We start from the raw sequence: 11,393 nt of genomic DNA, 5'->3' as shown, positions 1-11,393 counted from the left end.
TTAAATTTTTAGTATTTTTCGTTTAATTTATCATTTTGTAAGATTTTTCACATGGTAGCATCCAATTTTTTCTCTCAAATGTTTAGTTCACCGTTTTAACTTTTAATTCACCAATTAATTTATCAACGCCCTTAAATGTTGTAACAATTAAAAAGAAATGTATTAGTGCTTGGAAGGCACCTTTTGAACTTATGAAATGTACCTTTTGAGCTTATAAAATGCATCTTTTGAATTATTTATTAGTGTTTATAATGCACCTTTTGAACTTTATAATGCCAATAATTTAAATGAAAATAAAATTGTTACAACATTTAAGGGCGTTAATAAATTAATCGGTGAATTAAAAGTTAAAATGATAAACTAAACATTTGAGAGCAAAAATTGGATGCTACCGTGTGAAAAATCTTACAAAATGATGATTAAATAGAAATTAACAAAAAATTAACGGAAAATGCATGGTTGTTAGATAGTGCATAAACTGGATGCTACCATGTGAAAAAATCTTACAAAAGTGCTACTACTAGCATTTCATGAAAATTGGATGTTATCATATGGAATTTCCCTTTATAAAATTTTGTGCTTCTTAATAAAAAAATTTAGAAATTAAAGTATAATTTTAAAATAAGCATCTTATTATTTGAACCTTGAATAAAAACGGGTTTCCATTTTGTGTGTTGTGACCCATTGACAAAGAACTAAGAAAAAATCAATAATAAATTGTTGTTATTAATAGCGACTTATTTGTACCTGTCATACTAAAATGCTTATAACTTTTTGCTTGAGTATGCATTTGGAGCGCAAAAATACTCTTGAAATCTTCCTTTCACACTAGTCTTGTAGCATTATTACTTGTACCCCAAAAGTTATGACCAACACAATAAATATGTGTCAAAATTTATCTCCATTCCAAACCTAGTCTTTTAGATTTTTTTCTTCTTTTCTTTATCCAACTCTTAGCTTAGTGTTACCATGTTTCTCTATCTAACTCCTATTTTTCTATGAAAACACGCATAATTTTTAATTGCAAAATTAGTTAGGAAACATTTTTAAAATTAATTCAACCTTTCACTCATCAGTCGTCAATAATTTCATTTTGAAATATCTTCTAATAATATAATCTTTTTTATGTTGTCTCAAACATACCCACTACCCAGTGACCTAAACCATCATAATCCCACCCCCTAAACCACGACAACCCCACCCCTCCCTTCACCCGTAGGATATGCTAGACGCAAATACATATTAAAGATGAAATTATTAGAAAATAATTAAAAGGTGAGATTATTCACAGTGTATGAGGAAAATGTTAGATTAATTTTGACAATCTTTCCAACTAGCTAATGGAAAAGTCATTTATGATTTTTTTTTTTTCTGTTATAGTCAACATTGTGATATGCAACACTCTTTTATTTTATTACAATTGTTTGGTTATTTATGAAGTCAATTATAAGGCTTGTTCATTTAGGTAATAATTTATCAATACTTTTGGATTGTGAACTGTGATTATGTATTATTAAGTATTTATATAATAATATTTAGTAACGTCTTAGCTTAAATTTGGCTGCTGCAATAAAAATCACTAACTACATTAGTGATTTTTCCCTAATTCAGCCTAAAAGTGATTCAATAAAATGGAAAAAGTTCCTAATAATGTTAGCGGTTATTTAAAAATAACACTGCTATTACTTGCTATTAGTGCATAGAACTCCCATTAGTATTAGTGGTTCTCTTTAACTTCGTTTAAACTTACAATCATTCTTCAATTGTATCGCATTCACATTTATATTGTTGCTGGTTACAACATCAGTAGTTGTGATAACATTCGTTAAACATCATATGTTAGAATAAACATCTCCAATCGAGTAATACTGCAGAAGAACTCTGATATGATTCCTTATATGTCACAATAAAGAGCACAAGTAGCTTAAGTAAATCCATGTTACAAAAAGTATCACCATGAAGGAAACGTAGACTCCCCTATTTAATACCCGAGGTGATCAAGTGAACAAGAAAACATAAAAACCGAGATTGCTCTTATGTAGACAAATTTGTGCTTACAACGATCTCAATATGATAGATTGAAAAAACAAAGTTAAAAGAAAAAGGACCAACATAGTGTGCTGGCTCGATCAATCATAAACAATATGAAAATGCTAATAATAATACCTACGAAATAAAATTTCTATCGAGGTTGAATCTTCAATATGCAAGATCAATTGACATGGTGGACTGAAGTAATTGAAGTGAAAGGCATCCCTGGCTCTTCGTCTATCCATCTTTTATTAGCTGAGATATAAGGTCGACCACTCCGAGCATCGGAGCATCATTCTGCCATGAGAATACAGTAATTCAGTTCCTGATACACGAGAATCAAATAGCTTTGTACAAGAGGAACATACAGATTGCTAGAAAAAAATCATCCCTCGATACTTTAACATAATACCTCTGTTACGCGAAGATACATTTGATGTTTTTTCACTTTGTTCAGAAAATACCTTAGACTAATAATTTCTTCGACCTCATGATGACAATAGATCGTAAAGACCATCAGCCCTGAATTTTATTACAATACCCCAAAATTGATATGATGTAAACTCACGTGGGAATCGAGAACAGTACTCAGATTGATTATAAATAATTGACTGTGGAGATGTAGGTATATATTTTTGTGGAAGTCAGAAGTTGTTGGTCGAGAGAAACACATATGTTGAACTTCCTTAAGTTCTACGCCCTCAGTACGGCCATGAGTACTACTTTTGCTTGTCTCTATAAGTTTGCAGCACTGCTCATTTCATCAGATTTCCCCACCAACTCAGTCTCTATCTTCTCACTTACCTTGCTACCATGGCTCCACCCACATATTTTGTCCTTTGAAAAGGCAACTTTCGCTCCATGGAGCAAGCCCAGGGGAGTAATTACCAAAGACAACTGAAACTTCCTGAAGGAAGTTGAACATTCTAAGTTCAATCATAGCAACCTAAATTTCAACCATTAAATACAGTCACTGACGAGCAGCAAGAGCTTAATGGTAAAGCTCACAATTCACATCCAAATCGCAAGGACTTTGATTCTAAAATACCCCAACCTCAAGGTTGAGATTGGTGAGCTTTCTAATCCAAGCTAAAATACCCAAATTCCAGCCTAATTGAAGTTTTCTGGTGAGTTCAATCCGTCAACATCTATCCACCTCAAAAGGGTTCCAATTTCAGGTCAGAATATTTCCAAATTTATAAAGAAAGCAATACACTACTATGATTGAGATCGAGACGAGTCTAAAGTTTGACATCTCTTCCCAATGTGAAAGATGTAAGGTTTGATCTCCATTGTAAGCAAAAGATTCCAGAGACAGGTCACTCAGCTTTGAAACTTGATATTAAATCATACTCCAGTAGTCCAGTTCTTCCCCATAGTTTCGTGCACACAGACACATAAATATACTTTGAGCTGTAGACCGTACTTCTTCTGTGGCTATACACTCATGGCCTTTGGGGATTTGACGAAACCAAGAGACAAACAACAAAACAACAAAAAGATAGATAAGGTAGGTCTAATTAGCAATGTAAGTTTGATTAGGACAAATATTTTAACCAAGATGAATACCTATATATTAATCATGAGGTAGACAAGTCATAGCACTCACCAAAAACACAACATCAAAGGCTTTTTCGTAACTCTCCAGAGACTCATTAACCTTATCATTCCTGCATGGTTCATGTAGCAATTAGTCAGTTACTGGTTTTTCGTAAATGATTGTGAGGCATGTGATAAATAAATTAACAAAAGTTCATAATATAAATTGTTTTTTCTGATTCTAGCGTAAGCGGCAGCAAGCCACCGGATAGAGCTCTTAAAGTTCCAAATAGAACAGCCAACTATTTTACTGCTATAATATAGTAACCACTTTTGTATGACTAGTGAAATGGTAATGCATATCATAGAAACTTAATCAATTAGAACTAGTTCTTTTCACCTAAATTAGGTGATCTGATGGAAATTTATTTAAGGTAGGGTCTAATTTGGACTGAATCTTTGAGTATGGTCTAATCTTTCTGGTGTAGTATGATTTTAATAGAGAAAAGAATGTGAAACAAAAAATCAACTACAAATATTATGATCAGATTGAAAATAGAACGAGTTCCTGAGCAAAACTAAGCAAAGTTATAACGGAATTCAAGTGCAAACTTTTTTCCATGCCTAAAGTAAAAATGTTCTGCACATTTTTCTGGAGCATGTTTATGGAACAGTTATTACTCCTTCATACTTAAGAGAACAAAAAATTTTAATTTTTAAGTGGTACAAAGTTTTTGAGACTTAATTGCAACACCTATTATACGCCACAATGTAAACCTGAAGTCCTGAACACACAGAAAGAGGGAAGAAATATCCAAGCAGCCATTAGTTGGAACTAGAAAAAGTTATCAAGGCCATGCACTCTAAATTTTCCCAACAGCGCCTCTTTCCTTTTTTATGTTGTGCTTGTGCAAAAATTTTCAAGAAAGGTAACATGGATGGGTCCTCCAGAAGTGATGCACGATCAAGTCCTATCGGTTTACATCTTAAATTGTATATGATGAATGATCCAAGGAAGTGCAACCTCTCTCATTTAAAATTTCCTTGGAAATGATGTTTTGTAAAACATTTGGTGATTATTTGAATTACGTGTCCTTGGCTTTGCAAAGTTCCAATCTTAACTTCCTCACAAATCACAATATGGACTTTTACTAAAGACTTAAACTCGCCCTTGGATTATCTATGTAATTGAGGGCTTTAAAGTTTTCTATTTACTTTGGGTAACTTTTTTGAGTTAGGCTGGGGAAAGGGAATTAATCCTTCCTGTAGGCTAGACTCAAACCCTTGTCAACAAGGGTGAAAAGGAAACCCTTAACAACTAGGCTGACTCATGATTCTCGTTACTCTGCTTATTGTTGATATTGCTTTTTAGGGATGTGGAGGATGACTACGTCCCCACAATAAATGTAATGTGCAACACTCATAATGGGTAACTCTGCTTTACAAGAAGGGTAGCTTTGAATGACCATGGGTCAACTTGATTATGTATTTAAAAATAAATGTCAGATAAGAAGAAAAATGAGTTTTGTAAAAATATAACTTGAACAAAGGGGTAACAAGAATCAAATTCAAATAATTACACCCTACGAGAAGGTTAAACTTTGTATATGATAATGGGAAACTTTGTCTTATAAGAGGGTTAACTTTGAATCACAATAGGGGTCACCTTATATAATTAATAATAAATGACAATTGGGCAGAAAAATGGGACTATGAAATATGGTTTTGATAAAAAGGAAATCAATTACTTGTTGAAAAAAATTAAGTCGAAATGAGAAAGAATGAAGCATTTAAGTGGAAATATGAGTGATGTTAAGGTTGGTGCACATTGGTGTCTATTTTAGGGTGCACCAAGTCCAGACAAAGAGTTACTTAGGCCATAAAGTGGTGAAATCCACTAAAAGCTTTTGGTCGACTTTTTTCTAATTTTGGCGATGGATTCACTCGATAATTATTTACAAGTGAACACATTCTTCACACACTTTAGAAAGTTTGTGTTTTCAGTTGTATTGCTATTTAGCTAGCCAGCAAATAAAATACCAGAAAGCGATGGATCAATCACATACAAGGAGATTCATCTTCGTTAATTAAATCACACAAGGAATACATTAAAAATTATTTTTGATCTTTATGGTTGAGAATGAAATTATTAATATATTAATTTATTTCTTTTTTATAATGATATTGACCAAGTACTTACATCCAGTTTTATTCCACCATTAAAGGTTGCAAAGGTAAACGACATATCAGAGATGTATACTTAAGATGACCAAAGATGGATAAACACCCATGGAAGAAGATGACATATCACAAACTAAAAGAAACTACCATGTTCACACATCAATAGGAAATGAAAAGATGAACTTACAAAAAGCCCACTGATATTCGTGTTTCATAATTTAGACCATCTGACATTCCCAAGTCTCCAACATGATCTCCAAGAAGTAGAACGTTTGTTCTCTTTTTCATAGAAGCATAATTAATATCAGGCCCATCCATTTCTCCCAATTTATCATGTAAAGGTGCTGCCATATCAAGGGAATGCTCATTCTTATTCAAGACATGAATGGTTTTACCTGGAATATGACAAGATAATATTACACATAAAAAATAGATGCAAAAATCTCTAAAGAAAGTTCATCATTGTTGAGGCCAGTAAGGAATAAATCTCAACTCTTAAGAAGTAATTGAAAACCGCATAACAAAGAATAAATATAACTTTCTCAGTGGACAAGAGGTAGCTGCTACCACAAGCATTTGAAGAGCAAAATGTCAATAGGTTCATATACTAGTAATAAGTACCTTTAAAAGATAAGAGGTTTCCTTTGTCATCGAAGACCATCCGGTTTGATACAATTTTGACGTTTCTATAAGGTTTCTGAATTTTCTGCCTGAGTACCTTCGTATTTCACAACAAGATGACCGTGAGCAGAAAAGATACCAACTTTTGAAAAAGGAAAGAGGTGGTACATATTCCGACCTACCTCCTCTATGATGTCTGCAAGCCCTGCAGAAAAAATAAGGATAGGAACATTCTTCTCCTGCAGTAAGAACAACGATCAACAATTAGAAAAATGGTAGAAGGGAATTTTAATCATCAGATCTTCAATAGAAAAATCATTATGATCAAACTTTTTATACATAAACACTATGTTTGGATAACAATTTTGGAGAGAAAAGAAAGAGAGGGAAGGGGAAGGAAGGGAAGGGAAGGGAAAAGAAGGGAAGAGAAATGGAAGGGAAATAGCTCAAGGGAAAGGAAGGAAGATGAGAGTTTCCCTTCAAATCTTTCCAACTTTGAAGAAATTGGAACCTTAACAAAAAGTATCAATCAAATCCTTCCAATGCCCTTCCCTCCAAATCCCTTCCCTTCCAAATTGCTATCCAAATAAGGGATTCTTTCTCCCTCCAAATCCCTCCCCTTCCTTTCCCTCCATTTCCTTCCATCCAAACGCACCCTAAGAATCACAAAAGAATTCTTGGAAAGAATTTTAATCAACACGAGGAAAAAATTGTCTTTATGAATTGTTAATATAGGAAGCCATACGCAGTGAAGAATGCCATGTGAGTATGTTAGAGCTGCAAGGTTTATTAGTGCTTTTTCTTGTGGATTCTAGGAACAATTTTGCTGCTGATAAGTTGGCAATAACTTGTGCCTTACGGCTTAAGAGTTTCATTTGATTTACCAGTTGATTTTAACAACACATCAGATGATATAATGCAGGAAAAAGTTTGGTCCGTGTTTATTAAAGAGAGTAGTTCACTAAACTAATCCAAAACAGAGGAAAACAATCAGGCTTCGACAGCTAGAGCGAAACATTTCATCAAAAGTCACTAAAACGATATTAAATTCACCTCTAAAAGGTCAAACAGTTCAACTACACCATCTCGAAATTCCATTCTGGCATTAGCAACAGATTTTCTTATATCATACAATGTGAGACCTCCCTCAACGAGAAGACCATGTGTCTTCTCCCACCTGTTTTGAGGAACAAGCATCAGTTATGGCAAAATAAAGAAGGATATAGTTACCCAGCGAAGTGATTTCCTGGGCAAGAGCAGGAAGAGAGTTATTATAAATCCCTAACTTCTGTTTTGGGGATTTGGTTCACACAGAAATTATACCAGAAAATAAACCAAGCTACAATCCTTGGATTTTGAATAATCAAAGAAAATCAGAATTCACACGAAATAGCTCCATGTATGCAAATACCTTTAGGCTATAACAGAACTACTTTTTTAGGACACAAGGTTTATGTAATATTACTGTAGAGTACGTACATCCTTCATACAAATATCTTGGTTTGCAAATAGCCAAATATCCTTCAACCAAATCCAAAAATAATTAAATTAATTCAAACTGGAGTTTATCAAGATGAACATTGTCTGAAATCATGAGTACTTTTAAATTTTATTTCCCCCTCAATGCATTTTTAATTTTAAAATTTTGGTGGTTTTTCCATACATATAAGATTTAACACAACTGACCTCTTAATGGGAGCTTTGTTAGAAACATTGGGCTAAAGATTCAGGAGATCACCAGATTGCAATCAAATTGAACAAAATGGATTAAAAGGAATACTTTCATAGGTGGATAATCGATTAGGTTCAAGTGTAGCTCCTTCTTATTATAGATTGTAATAAAACACTTACATTGTAAGGTACTCCTAACAATCAATAGTCAAATGCCGAAACAAGAAAAGAAAGCTTACACAACATACAAGAAGGTCCATCAGAGAACAGGTAAAAGAACCCAACAGTGCATAAACAACGAAGATTTACATGTATGAGTACACAATTACCACTCTTCCATAAGCTTTGTTTTCTCATCAAGGGGAATTGCAGGACAAATTTCTAATGGATGATAATGATCATATAGCTTCTGTCTCTTCATATCATACTCTGCATTCCCCTGCTGTAGAAGTGCATGACTGGCTACACAAATCATTAGAGAAGATTAGAACTGAAGCATTATGCAGTCTAGATAGCGAGAATTCAAGGATAAAAATTATTATGTCAACTTACTTTGCCCCCTTTGACCATTGATATTGTACTTTGTCAACGTACAGTCAAAATCAGCAATTATCTGACAGGTAGAATGTGTTAGTCTCCTCTATAAAAAGAAAAAGCTTCCAACTCACATTGACTCAAGCACTTATCTCACGTCTTCCTTAAAAAAAACACTTTGCAATCTCAAAGCACAAATCGTTACTTAATCTAACAACAAGGGAACATAGATTAAATGGATGTGTTTTGACTTAGGGTAAAAAATTACGGCTAAGAGGAACAAACAACCACAATACAAAAATCAACAATAATAGTAGTATCTACATCTACACAAGTAAAAAAATGGTAATTAGTTATCCCTAGCATAGTACAAAAATGTGGTTTTGTCCGCGATCGTGGTAACAGACACGACATGTATGTCCTAGAGTATTGTAGAAGTCTTTAGAACATCATAGGGTGGATAACTCTAGAATATTGTATAAAGTTCTAGGTGATATAGAATTTCTAGGTTGTACGTATGTAGAGAGTTTTAAAACTTGTAAGATATAAAGAATTGAAATAGGCATCCAAGGCATTTGTACGAACCAACTTGAGTGAGTTCAAGAATTCTCTTAAAAACTCTAAACTCTTGTGTGCTCTATTCTCTTGTAAGTCACATTTCCTCTCTCATTTACTCTTTGGACTAGAGTTAGTGAGCACCAAGGCACTTAGGTTGTGCTAGAAACTTGATCATTCAACACAAGGTCAAGTATCGAAGCATTGGGGAAAAGCCTAACTCGGCTAGCAAGCAGCGCTTATCGAATAACACACGTGAGCGTGATTACTTTGTGGAGTGAGCCAAAGGTTCAACACATGACACACAGCTATAGCTACTTGGCCACAACTACCTTGCGGCCAATAGACCCTAAGTATGATCAATAATATTGGAGTAACGGAATATTGTTGTTGACTTAACCTTACAAATTCTCTATAATCATGAACCGCGTGAACAATTTGAAACTCCATCAACAACACAAAATTAAAATACATTAAACAATAATAATAATAATAATAATAATAATAATAATAAAAGAAACCTGAAGCTTGGAAGGACCCGCGGCACGAATAGCAGCGATTTTGTTTTGAAGTGAGACAGAATCACCAACAACCATATCCCCACTTCTAATACCCTCCATTGAAAAATTCCTTTGGGTGGTGCAAACTACAATCCTGCAAATATTCATATACTAGTAATAATTTACTACTTATTACTTATTAGAAACAGATAACGTGCTAGTAAGGCATAGTAATACGCAATGAAAGAAAAACTTGTACAAATTTCATCGCAGAGTTTAAAATTGAAGAGAAAAAAAGGAGGTAATTATGAAAAATGAGGAAGGTGTAAACCTGGAAGCGAGGTTAGAGTTCCGCAAATTGAAGCTGAAATTGGTACAGCAGATTGAAGAACTAGTTATGAAATGGAGGCCATGGAAGCTCATGTCATACACTCTTTTTGAATACCAATGGCAGATTATAACTCAAGAGTGGAGAGATTGGCTTCCTTCGACACCCATTTTCCCCAAACTTCATACAACTCGCGACTCGCACCTATATTTTGTTTGTAGATTTAGACCTCTAAAAATCGATTTTTTTATTTATTTATATTTTTTAAAAATAATGCTCAAGTAAAATCGTTTTTTCTTTAAAAAAAATTTAACCTTTTCTTTTTTTTTTTCTACATGATATCAACTTGTCTTTTGTCTAATTATGAATAATCTATGTATTAATTTATTTTTCATGTGACATTGTTAGGCCAATTAAATTATAAATTTTGATTTTCCTTCTTTGTTTTTGTTCTAATATCTTAATTAAATGGCATTTACTTCCACCTAATTGTGCACCTACGCTCTTTTCTTTATAATTTACCTCTTTTGAATTACATGATAAAAAAATCAAGTTTTCTTCCTAAATTAAAGTTATTTGAAGAGGGTCATTGAAACTAATTAAAAGAGACAGATGTAACTGAGTGAAGAAGATATCTTTGCACGGGTACATTTATGATAATTTAAAAGTTAATTAATTTTGTTTTCTTTTATTTAGGGCTTTGAATTTACCATTTGTAATTTCTAATTGCTTGTTAATTTTGTTGCATTTTAGAATAACTTTTTTAATCTTTTACTTTTAGTAGTGGTATCAAGTATGGTAGGGTATATAAGAGAACAAAGTTTGAGTAGGAGTATATGGGTGGAATGTCTAAATCCATGAGCATAACCCTATATAGATTATCTTAGTTTGAACTTAAGGGAATTGTTGAGGAAAACGTTGGTGTTCAACTAACAGAGAAAGACCAAGAAAGAAAAACCAAACTTCCTTAATATGAGCTCAACTCAAGTATCAACAACCAACTAAAAAATAAAATAATATTTTAAGCAATAATTAATAATTATGTAAACAGTTAATTCAACACTTATGATGAATTTAAAGAGATTGAAAATTTTTTTCAATCATTGACTTAAAGCGTTGCTTTTGAAAACATTATTGTTAACAATGACTTTTTTTAAAGTTCATGGAGACAAACTTTAACTTTGTCTTGTTAACAATGACACAATTTAGGTCGAACTTCCGAAAATTCTTCCCAAACGGTCATCACATGACCTTGGGAAGCAAACGATCGATGCTTTTTTTCCAAACAGAATATGCGGACCGGAGGAATTAAATAAATTGGATGCATGTCATCTCCACATTCCTGACGCATGCAGGTCGGGGAGGCTTGCATTTGTTCCTATTGGCTCACGTGGCAGGCTGAGAAAATATAGCATTTAAAAAAGGTTATTTTC

The 11,393-nt window shown here is 33.3% G+C and overlaps 1 protein-coding gene across 5 annotated transcripts; it reads right to left on the bottom strand.

The window, feature by feature from the left end:
* Positions 1-1,863: 1,863 nt before the first annotated feature.
* LOC130828372 (uncharacterized) lies at positions 1,864-10,185 on the bottom strand. 5 transcript variants are annotated; one of them, XR_009047371.1, is made up of 11 exons: positions 9,964-10,179; positions 9,654-9,786; positions 8,596-8,656; positions 8,373-8,505; positions 7,426-7,549; positions 6,555-6,611; positions 6,373-6,469; positions 5,939-6,146; positions 3,601-3,701; positions 2,444-3,483; positions 1,864-2,328 (listed from the first exon to the last, which is right to left on the bottom strand). XR_009047371.1 is itself a non-coding variant. In XM_057694337.1 (10 exons), exons 1-10 carry the CDS (start codon positions 10,053-10,055, stop codon positions 3,469-3,471), a joined length of 981 nt encoding a protein of 326 aa, XP_057550320.1. In that variant the 5' UTR covers positions 10,056-10,185; the 3' UTR covers positions 1,864-3,468. The 5 variants fall into 5 exon arrangements, 3 of the variants coding, with proteins under 3 accessions (XP_057550320.1, XP_057550319.1, XP_057550318.1); XR_009047372.1 differs by having other exon boundaries at positions 3,641-3,701; XM_057694337.1 differs by having other exon boundaries at positions 1,864-3,483; positions 3,641-3,701; positions 9,964-10,185.
* Between the last annotated feature and the right edge of the window lie 1,208 nt (positions 10,186-11,393).

The sequence above is a fragment of the Amaranthus tricolor genome, chromosome 12 (assembly GCF_026212465.1).
Source record: "Amaranthus tricolor cultivar Red isolate AtriRed21 chromosome 12, ASM2621246v1, whole genome shotgun sequence".
Taxonomy (NCBI): Eukaryota; Viridiplantae; Streptophyta; class Magnoliopsida; order Caryophyllales; family Amaranthaceae; genus Amaranthus; species Amaranthus tricolor.
The sequence above is the reverse complement of the archived record's forward strand: the minus strand, read 5'-3'. Positions and strand labels throughout refer to the sequence as shown.